Source organism: Bactrocera oleae, chromosome 4 (genome assembly GCF_042242935.1).
Source record: "Bactrocera oleae isolate idBacOlea1 chromosome 4, idBacOlea1, whole genome shotgun sequence".
Classification (NCBI taxonomy): Eukaryota; Metazoa; Arthropoda; class Insecta; order Diptera; family Tephritidae; genus Bactrocera; species Bactrocera oleae.
Window position 1 is genome coordinate 65,713,706 of NC_091538.1, and position 20,207 is coordinate 65,733,912.

At 33.1% G+C, this 20,207-nt stretch overlaps 1 protein-coding gene across 7 annotated transcripts in view; it reads right to left on the reverse strand.

Moving 5' to 3' along the window:
- LOC106627209 (nuclear factor NF-kappa-B p105 subunit) overlaps positions 1 to 20,207 on the reverse strand; it is a 34,650-nt gene that overhangs the window by 11,310 nt on the left and 3,133 nt on the right. Inside the window, exons 1-11 of one of the 7 annotated variants that reach the window (XM_070107977.1) lie at positions 15,623 to 15,719; positions 15,251 to 15,307; positions 12,665 to 12,825; positions 12,231 to 12,542; positions 11,875 to 12,021; positions 11,577 to 11,671; positions 9,244 to 9,586; positions 7,760 to 8,473; positions 1,430 to 1,753; positions 944 to 1,090; positions 568 to 721 (exon numbers count right to left, since the gene is read on the reverse strand). In XM_070107977.1, coding sequence (XP_069964078.1) covers positions 568 to 721; positions 944 to 1,090; positions 1,430 to 1,753; positions 7,760 to 8,473; positions 9,244 to 9,586; positions 11,577 to 11,671; positions 11,875 to 12,021; positions 12,231 to 12,542; positions 12,665 to 12,825; positions 15,251 to 15,299 — 2,446 coding nt within the window. In that variant the 5' untranslated portion in view covers positions 15,300 to 15,307; positions 15,623 to 15,719. Of the gene's footprint in view, positions 1 to 567; positions 722 to 943; positions 1,091 to 1,429; positions 1,754 to 7,759; positions 8,474 to 9,243; positions 9,587 to 11,576; positions 11,672 to 11,874; positions 12,022 to 12,230; positions 12,543 to 12,664; positions 12,826 to 15,250; positions 15,308 to 15,622; positions 15,720 to 20,207 lie in introns of those variants that run through there. The other 6 variants (XM_070107976.1, XM_070107975.1, XM_070107979.1 and 3 more) reach the window with 6 other exon arrangements.

A 20,207-nucleotide genomic window follows, 5' to 3' on the forward strand; every position in this document is an offset into this window, starting at 1 on the left:
AATGATGATAAAAAATTAAAAATATAAAGTCATTAATCAGAAAAATTTAATATGTTTCTTTAACAATAATGGTACATATATGTCGATGAGTGAATTAAAAAGTTTTATTTGTTTTAAAAAGTTTTATAAAATCAATAATTGTTTGTATGTAGGGTAATGTCTGTGTAGAATATATATGTTTCAAGGTAAGATGCAGTTTTAGAATGCCGATAATAAACACACTTGTGTACATAATTTAAAGTAGAACAGTAGTATTTTTAAGCGATTCGTACCAATAGAGCTTGGTTTTAGAATCAATATAATTTTGTTTTTGACCATTAGGAACGGTTTTGAAGACCTTACATAAGACCTCATGCAATAAAACTGCCATATATATATATCATTTATATATATATATATATACTTAGAGACTATCAGATGTTAATTTCGATTTCCGCTTCTTTGATTGAGAATTTTTTTTTTATAAATATGTATTGTATATTTTTAACATAATTTTTATTTTTAGTCTGCTCCTGAAAATATATTCGAACTGTCCGAAAATAAGTTCATATGTATAGAATAACTCACCTGTATTACCAAAGAGCACGGCCACATGCAGTGGTGTTGCACCATTAGGTGAGATATCATCCTTAGCAATGGCAAACTTTCGTCGATCCAAAGCTTGTTGCAAAGCCAACAGGCTACCTTCGCGAGCCGCTTCATGCACACGTCGAATTTTGCTCTATTTCAGAAAAGTAAATGCAATTTTTTACAAAATATTTAAAGAAAAGTTTTATTCTATTGTTAATATTTGCAAATGAACTTTATTTTATTAAATAAAAAAAAAAATTTTTGTGCAAAAAATATGAAAATTTTAAACATTTTAACGCTTATTTTTATATAAAAACTTTTATATAAATATAAAAAAAATTTATTTTAAAATTGTGTGTGTATGATCACTCACCATATAATTGGGCACATTACTGAGAAACGCCTGTATGTCCGGATTATTGGACTGCATATTCATCAGCTTTTTACCATCACCGTTGAGTACAATTTGCGCTAATTGTTCCATGTCACCGGCCTCGATGGCTCCGCGTACATCTGACTGCTTGAGTTATAACACGGGTTTTAGTAAGCAAGCACAAAAATTGGATTAAAATTTGTTACAACAACAAAACGTACATGAAAACTCACAGACACAAAAACAACCAAGACTACCGAAGAAAACCCAAAAAGCCAAATTAATAAAATGATTTAATAGCAATTAAATTTATTAATTAAATACCACAGCATTATTATTATTATTTTTTTTTATTTTTTAGCCCAAAACAACGACACTTAACTACTTTCAAACTAAAGAAAAATAAAAAGTAATAAAATAACTAAATCATAACTGATAACGAATAAAGACTTCACAGCAATTAACTTGTATGCTTAGCGTTAATACTTCGTGTACGTAAGCAGCGGATTGCGACTGAACTCTATTATCCTCCGACGCGCCACTCACAAAGCCCTCAATGGCCAGCGATGAGGTCGGCGAACTGGCGACATCACCGTTGCCATATTTATCTTCGTTGTGATTTTCATCCAGCTTTTCGGCTGTTTGTGGATCTGTAATTACTTGCACCTCGTCGTCGTTTTCGGCTTCAGACTCGGCTTCGTGTTCGGATGCGGTATCGGGTGCGGGTTCATTATCCGATTCGTATCCGTTATTAGTTTCATTTTCACTGTCTGTTGCTGCTTCGTTTTCGTTTTCATGTTCGTGTTTTTGCTAAGTGAAAAATGTTCGTTGATCACAAAAGGATTCGGATTTTAAACTCACAAACACTCCTAGTACTATACAAATGTTGTTTCTTTTTTGAAAAATTATTCAAATTCTACAAAATACAGCACAGCTTTAGCACTACTTTTTGTTAACGAATAGAAAACAAAAAATAATAACAACTAACTACGGTGCTAAATAAGAAAAAGATTTGTTTGTGTTTGTACACGAAGATTTTATTGAAAGAATACAGTAATCTACAACTAAGCTAAATATTAAAACAAATCAAACAAACCTTAGGCTTAGCACATAGTGGAGCAGTGCGTAAATCAACCACGAATATACAAAAAAACTTATAGCAAATCTCTAAACTTCAAACAGACTTTGATCATGCTATGCCTTGCGCTAACAGATTTTTAAGCGGAATGTCCAATATCTAGAGTAACCTCCTACAAATGAGTTTGTATTTGTGTACTGTTGTTGTTTAATTCTTTTCAAAATAGTAAATAATACAATAGTAAAAGTCTGAAAAGTCGTATAAACACTACTGAATCAGTTAAGTATTGTTTCGCTTTTGACTCTTTTGAATAACTTAAGGTTACGATGAGGAGCCTACTATTTCTACTAACCTTTTATGAAAACTGTGCGTAGAGAGTCGAACCGCAATATATCTTCAGTTAATTTTGATTTATATGGACACTTTTATTTTTTTCAGCGGTACCATAAAGATCCTCAGAGCTTGTGTCAGGATAAGAATTGTTTCTGTATATATACCATTTCATACATTCTAACCTATAAAAGGTGCCTTCGTTACTATTAGTTTTCGCTTGAAGATCAAAATATCAGTATTGATGATATATATAGGTATATATTTATATATATATATATATATATACATGTATATATGATATGATATTTATAGATCAGAGATCAGACTGCATTAATCGCTCATTTTTTATAACCTGAACAGGGTATATTAAGTTTGCCACACAGTTTGTAAGACCCCGTTTGAGATATCGACCTGAAATTTTGTACATACCCTTTTCTCTCCTAGAAGCTGCTCATTTGACGGAACCGCTGAGATTGGAATATCGTTGCCATACAAATTAATCGATCAAACTCAAGTCCGTGTAAACAAAACTGTTTTATTGAATAAGCTATCTTCTCGAAATTTCACACGGATCATTACCGAAGGCATCGCTACAATTTCTAAACAATCTGTTCAGATCGCACCACTATAGCTTTTAGCTATCATAGAAACTGACCGATCCCACTCGGGATAAAGATCTTTTTATCCAATTTTATGCTATAAAAAATGCTTCTGTGAAGGGTATTATAGCTTCGAAGCAACCGAAGTTATCTGTTTGTAGTATATTATATTGGTACTGCTTAAACAAGTCTGGACTAATCTCTTATCCATCTCATTCAATACTGACATCAGATAATGCTCTGTGATACAGAGTAGAACCCAAAAGGACAGGTATATTGAATATAATACCCAGAATAGTACTTCAATCACAGGTTAAGGAAATTACTAGATATTATTTAGGATCTTCTTTCATTTCAAAATATGTGGCATAAGGGCATATGGTCTAAAATACTAAAGCACTTCCTTTTAAAATATAATCGACAAAACTAGCTCAAACTCGAAACAGTAACTTTTGAATTTCGAGACAGATCCGTTTATGGTTAGTCGTGCAAGATTCTTATGCGTGCAACACTTTTGTTTTTATTTCAATAAAATTAACAATAATATATTAAACTATATATTATCGCTTAAAAAATTTAACTATTTTCTGCGAATAACAAGCCATTAAGATAAATTACCGACAGATAACCGCTCATGTAATATTATAACGCTCGAATTTTAAAAATGTCCGCCTTCTTTCTCTTCCATTACACTTTACAATACCTACATAAAATAACAAAGAGGAATAATACATGTAAATCAAATAGTGTTTTTTAAAATCATTTATTATAATATCAATAAAATAAATCACACTCTGAAGGGAAATTATACGCCATAAATGCAGCAGCTATTGGAAATTAACCAGTGTTTGTGTCAATGTAAAGCGGTGAGTTAAATTTATAACTTCCTCAACTGGTGAAAGATCGAACACTTTTGATAAATTGGCGCAATGCAACACATGTTACAAGAAACAGCTGCAACGGCAGTGTCAATGACGGAGGCAACTACATGTAGTAACGATGAATGCAACTTGCCAGCACTACTGACTTAGTGACTGAGTGACTGACATGGTAAATCACACTATGAAAAAGGTGAATGCAAAAATAGCAAGAAATATTTTGAAGTTCGCATGTTCGCTTGCCATTTGACATGGCTCGAATTCTCAGGAGAAGGAAGAAGCATGCTAGGTATACAAGTATATGGTAGATATGAATATATTTGAATAATTCTATCTATAGAATTGAGAAATCATGTAGTTTTTAGAGACAAGCAATCTATTATGAATAATCGTGCATCCCTTTGTGAAAATATTGTATACATTTGCACAACTGCAGCAGATGCTTAACAAGGTTTTTTTTCATATTAGTAGAGTGTGCAATCTTGTTAAGCACCCAGTATTTCTAGAAGTGAACATTTATTTCTGAATCAATGATGAAGTTTTATAGAAAGCTTCTCGATACAGAGATATCCGCCTAGACGTGCCATTGACTGCCGAGAAGTGAAAAATTTTGCTTTTACGCCAATATTTAATGGGTGTACAGTTAAGGTGTATGTACTTGTATTATTTTATGTAAGGTATAAATTCATGAAAAATTAATGAAATGAAATACTTAATATTTCAAGTTTTCTCACGTTAAAAAGAGCTAGAGGATACATAGGTGAAAAATATGCACACCTCTTCAACCTTTCTCTGCGTATAATGTCACTTTACAAAAAATTATAAATCGGTTCGGTAATAATTATGTTACATAAATTAATCAGCTAAAGCTTTTGAACTACTGTGTTCACGAACATGTATTGTACCTATGTTCTTACTTAAAATAAATTTTTTTTACGCTAAAAATAATTTTTTTTCTTACGGTCTCAGCAAATACTGACCTAAATTGTCCAATTACAAGTATATAGTAAGAGCAAACTGCAACACAGAGACTAATGAGAAACAGAAACGAAAATAATTTTTCTATCTATTTTGAACCCTATAATCTTAGGGTAATATTTGTAACTAATTCTCTATCAACAGATCACACTTGGACCATTTCGAAAATAATTTGTCTATCTATTTTGAACTATATAATCTTTGGGTAATATTTGTAACTAATTCTCTATCAACAGATCACACTTGGACCATTTCCGTCGCGCCTATTTTCAAGGAACGTCCTGTAATCGTCACAAATCTGGTAACGCGACTGCTTTCCCTAACATATAGTGACAAAGGATGGCGAGAAGACTAACAGCTCGACAGAATTTCTCCAAATTATTTCAAGGCTGTTTTCTGCCGCTACAACAAATACAGATTCGTTGTTTTTCAATCTGAATCAGGCGGTGTGGAGCCGTTAAGGACAAAGTTTGAGATATTTAATGTAACCAATTATAAGACAACATGCGACAAGGAGTATAGGACGAGTATAAAGTCCAATCGCACAATGATCGTTCCAAATCTACACAACTATAAATAAAACATAACTTACAAAACACGAAAAACTCATACGAGCTCTTACGATTCTTTCCGATTCGAAATTAAGATGACGTGGGGGGCTTACAGTTGCCCAACTCCCATAAAGCTTACGTGAAAGTGAGATTAGGGCTTGACAAATTAAAAAAAAAACTATTTTTGGTTTTAAATTTGATAAAAGTAAACTAGTCTAACTCTGTTTCTGAAACAGATACTTAGTTACAAATTAATGCCTACCTTAGCGAGATATTATATAATTGACAAGTAAAGGAAAGGAAGTTCTGTAGGTGCACGCCGAATATTTGGCAAAAATAGACTGGAAAAAATCCTACAGGAGAAGTGAGTATATGCGAAATTTTTCACCTATTGATTATACTTTCCGATTCGCTGCAAAACGAAAAATTCAAAAAGTGATTTTCGAAAATTTTTGACTTAAATACTCCAATCTACTAACATCTAAACTTTTTATAAGCAAATTTTTTACAAAATCAATTTATAATAACCACTTAAGCCTAGCCACTTCTTTATCTCTAATACTGTAAATAAATTAAGGAATTGAGCACATAAGGTAGAAGGAGAAGAAGAATAACTACCAGTTGTGCAAATTATGTGTAGAAAAGGTAATATCTAGGTAATTTGTAATGTTAAACTAACAAGGAGTGTATCTACAGGATAGGTGATCTTTACACAAATACAAAACACTTTTAATTTAGTTTAAACGTTTACATATATTAATAATTCACACGTACATAGTATAGGTATTTGTATTATCTTACATAATTTTCTAAATGTGTGTGTGTTATATCGCTTTTTGAAATACATTATTGTTAATAATGATAATAGTTTTAAATAACTGCTACCACTTTTACAAACACATACATAAATAAGTCCAATTATTGTGTGTTAAATTTTGCAAATTTTATTTTTATAAATATGTTTGGTACAATAGTTAGTCCATAGGATAGTTAAGAGTAGTGCATTGGCTACTACAGTACGTATACATATAATTAGCTACATTTTCGTTTACAGCAGCGTACATCACAAGAACTATTACAGTTGGTTTTGGGTTTTATTTTTCATTCTTCAATTAGTGATTACAAACAATTAGGTAAAGTTTTGCTGTTGTTTTACGATGTCAATAATTTTGATCATTTTTCGCGCCGAAATTGTTAAGTCTCTTTGAGTGTTCACGAAAAAGACAACAACATTTTCATAAAATTGCGTTTCGAAATTTATTTAAATTTCACAAAATATCTCCTCGTGGGTGCTTTTTAATGCAAGTTAGTGATTTTATTTTATCTCAAAAGGTTTTCTTTGGTTAAATATTGTTTTTTTTATGCCTTTAGAGCATGCCATATTGTACCTCGTCTTCGTCGTCTTCATCATATTCGCCCTCACTTTCGTTCTCGCCTTCCACCAGCGTATCGCTTTTCTTCTTCCCACTACCACTTCGCTTTGCGCTGCCATTTCTCTTTCCCCTGCTCAATTTGGCTGTGGGCAAGCGTGGCATTTTTCCACCCACCTGTTCACTGTTGCTAATTGCATGCTCATCTATTGTCTCTAATTTCTCTTTGTTTATATTTTCGCCTGTTTCTTTGCTTTGTTGTTCTGGAGTATCGTTTGTGCCGCCATTTTTTGGCAACACATTTTCTATTATGCCATTTTCAATTGTTGGCTCTCCCTTCATTTCTACTACCTCTTGTTTTGTTGCGTTACTCACATCCTGTTCTTCAGTCTTATTGTTTACATTGGTTGCTTCTTGTATGCTTTTTTCTTCATCAGTTTTTTCATTGTTCATATCTGGAGATTCTTTCATAGTTGTATCGAGTTGTGCGCTTTTTGTGTTGTCACCATTTGTTGTGTCTTTTTCGATTTTGCTTTCATTGTTTTCTTGAATTATAACTTCAGTTTTGTTTTCACCTTCATTTACTTCTATTTTTTCTTTCTCATCAGCCAAGTTAGTGTTTTCTTCTTTAGTCTCCAAAGAACCGTTAGTCTCATTAGCTTCTATCGCCTCTGCTTGAGTTTCTTTACCACTTTCCGTAACCTTCTCTGTACTCTTTTCAGTATTATCACCTTCTTTATCTTTTAGTAAAGCGTTCTCTTGCGCTTCTTTTGCTTCATCTTTTTCAGTGTCTTTGTTTTTCTGAATCTCTTCATCTTTATCATTATTTTCATCTTCTACTACTACTTTTTTACTTGTTGCATTCTCATTTTCTTTTTCGTTGTCTAATATTTCTTTCTCACTTACTTTACTTCCTGCTTTACTTTCCTTGTTTTCTCCCTCTAAGCATTTATCTTCATCTTTTTTTTCTTTGCCTTCTTTATTCAACTTCTCTAATTCATCTTTGTTAGTATCTACATCTTCACTTACTTCTTTTAATATTTCCTTTACTGCCTCTGTGGTATCGAGCGGTGCTATTTCGTCAACTACGTCTTTAAACTTTTGGTCCAACTCATTTACTTCTAAATCGCTTTTATGATCTTCAGCTTGCTCTCCAACATGCTGTACTTCGACAACTTCACTCTCTATCTTATCGCCGCTCTTTGCTTCCGCTTCCGCTTCTGTTTGTTCTTGCTCTTTCTCACCCATTGGTTTCTGTTCCTTTTCTTCTTTCATTTGCGTGTCTCCACTCTCAATGCGAGGCTCTATCGACAACTCGGAGACCTGTGTCTCTTCTATTTTACTCTCAGTATTTGCTGTTTCATCCTTTATTTTATTTTCTTTAACCTTGGTTTCTTTTTCATCATCCTTCGTATTTTCTACTTCTTTCCTTTCAACTGTTTCTGACTTCTCTTCTGTGTCTACTTGATTTTCCGTACCTTCGTTTTTTTGTCCATCTTCCTCTTTGGCCTTAGTTTCACTCTCTTCGATAGTTTTCTTTTCACTTTCAACTTTTCTCGCTTCTACCTTCTCTGTCTCCTCACTTTGCTCATTTTTCGTCTTATTTTCAACAATATCGCTCTCTGCCGTATCCTTGTTATCGTCAACAGCTGTTGCCGCTGTCTCACTCTCTCTCTGCTCCGCATGCTCTTCATTCCCATTTGTTGTTGTTGTTGTTGTGTGATTTAAAGCTTTCATATTAGTCTGCAAAAGTAAACAATTGTCGACTGATATCTTTCTGTATGTTTGAGTTCAAAAAGAAGCAAACATTTTTTCTTGCATCTTTTTTTTCAAAATTCAAAAATTCTTATTTTTTTTAATGGTAAATAAATCAGCACAAAAATCGAAATAAAATTTTAATGAGCTTTAGTAACAGATAAAGTTATGGACTGTAGTGTTTCAAGCCGCTGACAGAAAATTAAAGGATATATAATTGTATTGAACAAAAGGAAAAATTTTATTTGTGTATATTATATTTTCAAAAACATGTATTTTTTAAAAATTAACAAAAACACGGAAATTCGAAAGACGCATCATTGCCGACAATGGCTTACTTTTGAGAGTTGGAAATAGAGTCACTAATTCTTGGTTACTCATCGTTCTCTAATTTCCTCTTCTAAAAAAGCATTTTTTGAAAAAAAAATGTGCTGTCCAATTCAATATTTTCTTTTTTTACAATTGCAGTGAATAAAAAGTTCAATGAAGCTTCCAACTATTTGCGCATACTAAACTGCAAGCAAAAATCTACCAAAGCAACAACAAGCGTAAACTAATGTAGCTTTTTTTTTTTGTCTGTATTTACAGCGTTCGAAAGCGCTTGCAACATTCAGAAGCTTTAATCATTATTAATTAGTATACAGGGTGCATTATGAATTAAAATTTGCAAGTAGTTGACAATCGGTGTGTGCGTGATTAAACAAATGTGGTTATGTTAGTACAAAAGGATGGGTGCTTAGCGAAAATGTTCAACTCACCTTCGCTTCTGTGGCTTCTACCTCTGGAATGGCATCAGCATCGGCTTCGACGTCAGCCGTAACATTAGCCGGAGCTTCTGCCTCAGCATCTGCATCTACCGCAGCTTCGCCATCAGCCTCTACAACTTCAGCGTCCTCAGATTCGGCTTTTGCCTTAGCTATGTCATGTCCATTGACGTCGTTTGTTTCTGTCGCACCATTTGTCAGTGGTGTGTCTTCTTCAAAACCCTCCGCTGCATAATCTTTTGCTTCTTCGTCATCTTTTGCTGGCGTTTGTGGTGCTGAGTCATCACCATTGCCATTGATAACAGCTACGGCGTGTTGTTCTTCCGTGGTGCTTATGCTTTATGATTATATGTTGTTTTTGTGGTATGATGTAAAATGTTTGAGTTTAAATTTGCGTCAACGGTGTTGTGTATGAGGTGTTTATTTTTTTGAGAAAACGGTTATTTGTTATACAAAAATTGTTCAAAAAACTCTACACAAAAAATATAATATTTATAAAAAACTAAACTTATTTTTATAATTTTATAGATCTACTTTAGCTGAAAAGCACTCTGTGGCACTTCCAAAATATTTTACTATGTGTAGATAAGTTTATTGAAAGCTCTCTATTAGCTATAGCATTCATTATTTGTATAAAAAATTCTTATTGTTATTTTAAAAATCTTGCAAGCAGGAAAATAAATGTTAATATTTGGAATTCGTTTAGATGTTTTTTTTTTACAATTTGTGACATTTTCAGTGCCACTAATATTATAAAGTAATAATATATTTTATATATTTAAAAAAAAAAGGAAATGTATTTTTCAGAAGAAATCCCGTAACAACAAATACAAAGGGGATATGAAGTCATATCTTATTTTTCAGTGTCATGGAATTGAAAGCTTATATATGAAGGAAAACTAAAACAGGAAATTTACAGTTGCCATTACCATGATTCTCTGCAAATTTTCTTATATTGCTTAAAATGTATTACATCATTTTAGCGAATAAGATTTTGATGTTCGTACATATTGAGACATCAAGCAATAAATATCTCTTCTAGTTGAGCCATAATAAAAACAAATGCTAACACACTTCTTTCCTAATTTTATTTCATTATTACACTAATTTTCTCTTAAGCTTAAGTCTGTTTCTAGTAGTAAATTTTTTAGAGAACTTTGGAGAGTCTCCTTTTGTTTAGAAAATGTTCATCCTTCTCACAATATGAAACCAAAAACGTTCCACTTGTGATGACAAAAACCTCTAGAAAATTGGTCTAAGCCCTCACGTGTCGTCAAAACTCATTGAACTCAATGCAAATGTGCTTGGTCAAATGAGAGTGATAACACATTAGATCTCTTAAACTTTAACCCTGGCTAAATGATCTTTGTTACCGCAAAAGTACCAACGGCTGACCGCTAAGCCATCCAGTATTAAACCATAAGAAGACAGCGGTGTTCCAACTCGTTCCCAATCCGATGTCATAGAAACAAGTGTGGCTCTCTTTGTATGTCGTTCATATTGCAGTTAGTTCACTACGATTTTGACTGAACCGGGTACTGCCAGTCTTATCACGAAGTAGCTTTCTGCAATTGATTTAATGGCTAGGCACCCCTTACCTAATATAAAACGGAAGGTAAGTCAGGTCAAGGCCAATATTGCTAGACTTAGGTTTTCGTTGGTAAAGATAGTAAAAACAAGAAAAAACGTTAGCTTCGGTTGGCTTGAATCTAGAACACCCTTCACATATAAATTTTTTTCACAAAAACTTTGTTTTGATCGGTCGGTTTGTACAACAGCTATAGGCTATAGTAGTCCGTTATTGGCATTTCCAACAAATGAACCGCTTTTAGAGAAGAAAAGAACGTGAGCAAAATTTCAGATTATTATTATATCTCAAAAACTCAGGAACTAGTTCGCGTATATACAAACAGACAGACAAACAGATGGCCAAATCAATTTCATCATTGATATATTATATGTATTTATAGGGTCTCCGACATATCCTTCTGAGTGTTAAAAACATAGTGGCAAACCGAATATAGCCTGTAGAGTGTACCTATTAGTACTGATCGAGGTTAGAATTTTCAAAAAATGGCAATTCTAAAAACAATTTCAAGAAAACACAAAAGGTATATCAAAAAAAAATATATATATAAACACTGAATATCGGAATATTCCAGGTCTTCGTTGCAAATATACACTTAAAAATATTTATTCATATATCTCAAATTTTGTACATAAAATTCCAAAAATTAACATTTTCTGCCAAAGAGCAACTCTACGAATGCACTAAAAATTCAACACTACAACTATCAACTCACTACACAAGCAACACAAATACTCACCCATCATTCAGATCCACCTCCGATGTATTTTCAATACTGTCATCAGTGGTGCGACCATGAAAACCATTCGTATCTGGTATTTTAATATCTAATTTCTGTTAGAAAAAGAACGAATACAAACCGAACGCGGAGGCATAGAATGGGAAGTGGGGAAAACGAAAGAAACAGAACGCAAATGCGTACATGCATAAATATATATTATAAATACACACATCATAATTATTGACAAATCTAGAAAACTTGTTTAAAGAGAAATCTCATAGCGCAATTAGCGACAGCTGATAATCAAACAACTCACCTTGCCACCATCGCCAGTGTCTTCGCTCAGCGCCTCCCAATCGGTGGCGACATCTGGTGAGACACGTGGCGCCTCCGGCACATAAACCAAAAAGGCACGTTCAATTTCGTGCGGCTTGTGGCGATAGTAAGTAGGCGATTTCATTTTCTAAAAATAACAGAAATAGAAATGTAAAAGAGGAAGAAGAAGAGTGAGCTTTTAGAGTCTACACAATTTCAATAGATGGTGATTGCAATTTTACTTTCAATTACAACACGACACTTTGACGCATAGCACGCAATTGTCGTAAAATTACCAATATGATATTATGTAAAATAATAACAACAACAATCACGCTTCAAATGCTTTGCACTTACATAATCCAAGGCCTCTTCATCGCAGCCGGCCTCCGTGAGCAGCGTATAGCAGCGCATGTTATTCTTGTGACTTGCCGCCCAATGTAACGGTGTTTTGCCCGTTATATCCGTTTCGGCAATGCCATCCGGCCAAATACCAATCAGATACTCAAGTATCTTGGTATGCCCCAGACCCGCCGCTTTGTGTATAAGATTCAGACCATTCGCATCGCGACAGGTAATGAGTGCCGGTGGCACCGGTGGCTCCATTTTCGCCTGCAATGTCTCCAAATTATTGTCGATGACGGCTTGATGTACGTCCTTGATCGAATTCTAAAAATATTTGTAGTGCGAAATATGATTTCAGCGCAAAAATAAAAAATTGTGTGTGCATATTAGAAGTGGTTTTGGCAAATCTTACAATTTTCTTGCAATTATTGGCCAATCTGACTCACCATCACATATGGCACCGCTGCCAAAAAACGTTTGACACGCGGATTTGTGCTCGCCTGCTGGCACAGCCGACTGCCCTGACCGGCCCAGAGAATGCGTGTCAGCTTGCCAATATCCTTTTCGTGCATCCATATTCTTATGGTTGATAGTTTGACTGAGAAATCTGCGAAGTGTATAAAGACAGCTGCTTTTAAGGTGTGTAAAAATTCAATTAACTCTGCACTTTGGTAATAGAGCTTTCGCATACTATTTTTTGTTGTTTCGAAACTAAAGTACTTTTCTCATTAAAGTTTCAGCGTTACCCCTCCCTGATTTGTAACCGTATCCGCTTAGCGTGTTGACATGCTATTTCACTAGTATATTTTGGTAAGGTGTGTGCTCTTCTGCTTATAGCCTTTTAACTGTTTTAAATGCTGTTAAATTATTTTCGAGTGTATTCTTCATTTGTAAGTACGACTTTGGTAGTACAAGGTAATGTTCAGTATTGCATAAGAATGTCAAGTCAGATTAGAATATAAGATATGTGGTAATTTTTGTGCATTAAAATTTTAAAATGTCCACACTACAATTCCCGAAAATTAAGACAAAAAAATTATTTCATTAAGAATCTTAAATTTTAAAAAATAAAATATATATATATATATATATATAAATTCAATTTATTGTAAACACTAGAGATTTTGACATTGTCTGAAACTCCTAATTTAAAGATATTGAGGCACAAATTTCCAATGACAGCCTCACGCACATTTCTAATCAGTTTTTGTAGTCTTAAACTCACCTTAATGCTTTTTTAATACTTCTTAATAAGTGTTTTTATTTTATTTTTACTGAATTGTTGCAAATTTTAATTTTTGTTTGCAATTTCTTAATTTTTTTTTTGCAATCATATAAAACTGTAAGACGACAGCACAGTAGATTATCTTTAATTCCAATGAGCAAATATATTTAAAATGTAGCAGGATGTGAAACCACTTGCTATAAATAATTGTTAATCGCATCTAATTAGTTTGCATGTGTAGTTACTTTTCGAAATAAACCAGATTTTTGACATAACCACTCTTACTTTTACTTAAAAGTTGCTTATACGCCATGTCGCCAATTTTGGTATATAATAAGCAATCTATCAAAAAGCTTAGTAATGTTGCGTATACACCATGACGGACACATGCAAACGAGTTGTAGTTAGGAAGTGGATTTCATGTAGGGTTAGAATAAATTTTATTTCACTAAGCATATATTTTTATTGCACAAATTCATTAATAGCTTAACTCTTAAATTTTCTTGTGGCTCTGTATTATTCTGCCCAGAACACTAACCACGTGAAATTAATTTTATATTTTTAGTTCTCTGAAATCAGGTATACCTTAGAACACCCTAATTTTTCAAATTTCCATCGAATTTATTGAGCAAAGCATATATACATTAGATATAAGGATTATAGAAATAATTATTTTTACATAAATACATCAAAAGATTTGTATTTGACAAAAGAGAACCCAAATACATCTTTGTTTCTATATGTTACTCTACAATATTTCAGCTGTTGAGAAAAACTCGTTTACTCTTCTTACAAAAAAATGTCGTCCGCCCTAATATAATACACTACACTTGACATTAGTAATGCTCAAGACGATACCACAAACACGCGCTGTCATTTAAATAATCGCATGCGATATCATACCACTTAACTTACGACCAACAACTGAACTAATTGAATAATACAATTGGTTTATTAAATATTAATTTCTATAAGATGACATTTGTCATATTTCACTCAACTTGTCAAAGACAGGTAAACAATAACACAAAAAACTGATTAAAACACACAAAAAATAAAACAACTTGAAGAACACAGAAATTTATCAATAATAGATATAAATCACATATTCTATATTAACGCTCAATGAAAGGTACGAAAGTCATTAATAAATACTCATTATTATTTATTATTATCATTATTATTCATCACTACTTAAAGTGAGTAAAGAAAATGATTTACGTTCATTAATATTAACAAAAGATTTTTCCTAAATTAAAAAAGGCTAAAAAATTATGTGAATACTGAAAGTCCTAGTTTTCCATTTCCAACTAAGTTCATAAAACCATTCAGTTTGAAGAACTAGAATCATCTTATGTTGCAAACAGGACAGCTTATCATTTTTGGAGCTGATTTTCAACTTTGTTGCGTAAAAATGGCATCTTTATTAATTTTAAGTTTGACACAATTAGCTCAAGGCACATTAATCTTAGAATAGCAAAAACATGATATACATAGGTCATAGGTCATTTCAGTTAACGCCACGAATAAGGAATCTACAGAACTTCGTAGATCCTGGAGTAATAAAGCGCATAAAAATTCTCCAAAGCAACTATCTCCATTTTTGTATAAAGACAGTGTGTCTTAAAAGACTTACTCAATTATTCAAAAAGATATTTACAGGCAATTAAAATATTTGTCCTAATAAAAAATCCATATTAATTCGCTAAGTAAAAATCTCGAATGGCATAATTCCTCACTTCAACAAACCAAATGCAGTTAAGAATAAAAAAACAGTTAAATATTTTTCTTTACTCATTTTACATACCATCTATGTCACGACGCTTTCGGCCTTGGTTCGACGATTGTCCGTTCATTGGTAGAACTGAAAAAAAAATAAAAAAATAATAAAGATGAAATTTTAGTTTTAATTAAATGTTCATAATAAAGCATTAAAATTTGTTTTACTACAGAAATTTGATTAAACGTAATCAATGTTATAATCCCCCCAAAGGTCTACCACGAAAAAAAATTTGACCATATTAGTTTAACATTAATATATAATTACTATAAAGCAAGCTACCAATAATTTTAAATAATATCCATAGACGCCCTCTTATATACTATTTTGTAAAAATTATACAAGTACAACTAATTCAACGGAATTAGCTCACAAAATCAATAATTTACTATTTATTACTCTTTTTAATTGACCACAAAACGAGCACACACTTTACTGAGGTTGACAAATAGTGTATTTTTTATAGCAGCGACTTCAAACACGTCTTCTGACTGGGCTTACCGGTCAACAACTGATTTCCAAAAGTACTCGACGGCCACCAGCAAATTGCCGGTCGAAAGGTGTCGAAAATTCCACAAAACAGATCCCACCATCATACCAACAAAACCAGCAGGCAACCCAAGTGACCAACAAACCAACGGCCTACCAACCGTGTGTGTCTAGCTAAACAGGTAGCCACGGCACCGGAAGCCAAGCGTTGAAAGGCTGTTTGTATAAAGCGGACAATTGGCGCGGCCGTTGCGGCAGGTGGAGCGGAAACTTTCGTTGGTCAAAGTTAAATGCGACATTTCTTTTTATTTCAACATGGTTGAAAAGGAAAGGAAAACAAATAGATTTTTTATGGTGGTGTACTTATTTTGTGTTGTTGTTCTTTGCCAGCCGAAAAGCAAACAAAAACAAGGTCAGCTTATAATGAAAATTAAAAGTAATTGTATAATATTCACCCACGCCAACACTACATGCTTCCAGTGAATTGAATGGAAATTGATTTACTCTTTTACAAGTATACGCTTACATTGGAAGCCAGCGCTGAGAGCTTCGGGTGTGCCAACAAAAGTCAACAATTAATTTTGTTTTTTTCCACGAAGCTCATACAAACAGAGGATAAACAACAGCGTTAATATGCTAATTTCACCACACTTATGGGCATAACAATCATTTTTATTTATTTAGTAGTAATCTAATAAGCAATTGTGGCGAAACAAGTGTTGAGGTGAGCAGAGGGAACAATAAACAATACTTGGAAAAGCAATTGCAGCGCTTAAGTGAACAGCACTGCGTATACGCAACCTTCGAAGTATGTGACACGTATGTGGAAAATTTTCTTTAATGCACTAATTGTAACCCAAACTGTTATTTTTGGTGAATCTATAAGCCGATTTATATAAGCATTGATTGTTCTAAATAAAACATATGCGGAGTTCTCACAATTCCTACCACACAAATATGCAATCTTCACCATCATATATGTATACATATGCTATATATACAATATATATATTTTCTATATATATACATATGCACATTAAGTATATGTTGCCCTCTATTGGCTTTTAAATATGCCAAGGTGAGCACATTTTTGGTATTCCAATTAGCATACAGGCCACAACACACACACACACATATATAGTTCAACATATGCCGTTAACCAAACGTAGGCTACAATTAAATGTGTTTGATATGCTTTGCCAAGAAAAAGAAAATTACAATAAATTTGAATGGCATAAAAGGTGGTGGGCGGCGAAATCAAAGCCAAGGATATGCATATATAAGAATATCTACCTATTGCCCTTAAAAACGACAAGTCACTTACATGCCACGAGCCTAGTTACTGCCACATGTGTACTTATGATGAATATGTGTAAAATGGACAAGGCTTTTCTTGTTAGTAAAAACTATTTTTAGGCTACCTGCTTAGGCATTTAGACAGATCGTTTGTCATGGCATGTGACGCATTTGCCTACGTGCTGCATAAAATTAGAATCCGTTAAAGGATTTTGTTTTTCAGTGCAATTTTAAGATTTTAAAAATAGAATTTGAGTGTTTAAAAATACATTATTTCACTACAATGCTGTTTTTTCTTGCATATACTGACGGCTAATTTCATATATTTCGAAAGCAAATTTTAGCTCATCAAAAGTAGTAAGAGTACTCATTGCAATAGGACATTCGCTCGAACAGTATCAAGGATTAAAAAATGGCTTAGAAGATTTCGTACAAAAATTAATTGCAGAAATATTTCTGCGGAAGTCCGCCATATAACTTAGCATCTATATTGAAAAATCTGAATATTCGTAATGAAAATCAGTTAAGTCTTATAATAAGCATTTTTTACTAAATAAAGACGACGCATGACGAAATCTGCTGTAAAAACTATAGCTTAAATATCGATAATGAGATAATTGTACAGTAAGATTAACTTAAATAAGCAGTTTAAAGTCAGCTGGAAAGTCAGAAATGACTTTACGGTATATGCGGTTTAGGGGAGTATAGACCCGAGTTTCATTAAGATATCGCAAAGGTGGATTCTTTTATTAGGCGTGTTTGTAGTTGAATTTCGCCTGTTTTTTTTTCTTTATTTGGGCGTGGTTATTACCCGATTTCACCCATTTTCCTACTGCAAGCACGTTTGTTTGATAAAGCTTTAGCATATGCCTTTAACTTATTGAAGTGTGTCCCTCCACACTTCAATGTCCCGTACCAAATTAAAGTTCTATCTCTTAATCTCTGGCTTAGGTATAGCCTGCACATTTTTCGCGTAAGAGCATTTTGTGGATGTACTAATAGTAATGTCAAACCAAACCACCATTAGGTGAATAAAACACTTATACTTTGTAACAACCCAAATGTATTAAAAGATAATTATATTTGAAAAATATCTGCCAGACATTAGACTACCGCGCTAGTAATTAGCTCTAATATAATATATGCATCTTGTTGTCCATAAGTGCTTTATTAAGTTGTCAGACCTGTCTTGTTAGTCTCACCTATCTATTTTGCTATGGATATATGGAACTATTACAATACTTCATATTCATATGCATATTCATTTATACAAGTATATCATAGATATACATATTTATATATACACAAATATATGTACATATAAATGAAGATCTATAGCTATAAGTGCTTTCCCTTTGGCGCACTACACGTGTCTGCTCTGAATTCCTTTACCATCAACATGCAAATAATGAAAATAACCCGGAAATGAAACGGAAATCGCACACTAAACATTTCCGCTGTGCCATTTAAGATGGCGAACAAAAAACCAGGTATAGAAAACTTGATGTGAAATAAATCGTGAAATTTATTGCGGCAAAATGCCACTTGTTGCCTCTGGTAACGAATATATGTGTTGTAGTTTATGTACTAGTACAGTAATTAAGAGTCATGTAAGATTATGTAGTATATAGCAGCATAGTATGTATGTATATAGATATGAGCAATTCAGAAAGGGCAATCCCGAAGCAACGGGATTCAGTAACAGTAAGCCGCTAAACGGGGGTAAAATAATTATACTCTACAAGAATTAGCGATATAAAAAATGTAATCCCAAACGGTTCAAAACTTATGGTAATTTTAATAGAAACAGGTTCTTACGCGTTATTTGTATGGAATATATTCAATGCTTACCAACTCCTTTTAAAATTAAGGTTAAAATTCTACCTACAGGGTTTTTTTTCACTGTATACACCTTTTAACCCATAAATTCGATATTATCTTTTATAGGGTATATTAAGTTTGCCACGATGTTTGTAATACCCAGAAAGATACATCAGAGATCCTCTATAAAGTGGATCAGCGGTACGAGCTGTGTCGATTTAGCCATATCCGTCTGTATATATGCATACTACTCCAACTGAACAATCGGAATAATGTGCTTGTATGGAAAACTTTTTCATATGAGGAGATATTTGCACGATATTTGGCAAAGGCAATAATGCAATTTTCAAAAAAATTGTTCAGATCGGATCATTATAGCATATAGCTGCCATACAAACTGAACTATCGGAATCAAGCGTGTATACAGAAAACTGTTTCACTTCACGAGGTATAATTATGAAATTTGGCGAAGCTTATTACCCAAGGCATCACTACAATCTCCAAAGAAATTGTTCAGATCGGACTACTATAGCATATAGCTGCCATACAACTAACCGATCAAACTCAAGTCCTTGTATTGAAAACTGACCGAATCAAAATCAATTTAAATTACTTTTTATACGCAATAAAAAATGAAAGTGTGAGAGGTATTATAGCTTTGGTGCAGGCTAACGTTTTTTCTTTTTTTTAATCACCTTAATGTACTTGTACATATATACTTACACATAATATTAAATCTACACATAGCTCCATATAATGACTGAACAATTCTACAAAACATTCAACAGCCGATATTCTCTTGCTGCTTATCGCTTTTGAAAGTCCTTAATGCCTTTCAGAGTACATTGATTAGCTTTTGTCTTATTTACTTATAAATATATATAATTTTTTGTACACCCACACTTACTTCATTAAGCGAGCTTCGCTTTAATAAATTTGCATGTGCTATGTTGGCATATCATCATAAAAATTCCAACACTTGAGCGCGAGTTTCGCGTGACTTTTTCCGTAAACATTCCAACGAAAAGCGTTTTTACTGCCATTCCCATTTAGATTGGCGTTTTAATGGCAGATTTCCTTACACACCAACATATATACCACCCGTACATATGCAAATGTTATATTATGCGATGTTGTTTATTATGTGATTTTAAGTCGCGCTATTTAACTTTGCCAAGTTAATTCACTGTGGGCAATTAATTTCCACTGCTATATTTGTATTATAGTCAGTTTGTAGGTGAAACTACTTCAAATGTACTCGGTTTTATGGTGAGTAAATTATTTATGAGGCCACTTGAAGATGGTAATAAAATAATTTTGAAATTATTCCACTAGCGAGTTTGTGACTACTTGTATGCTTATAGAGCACAATACAAAT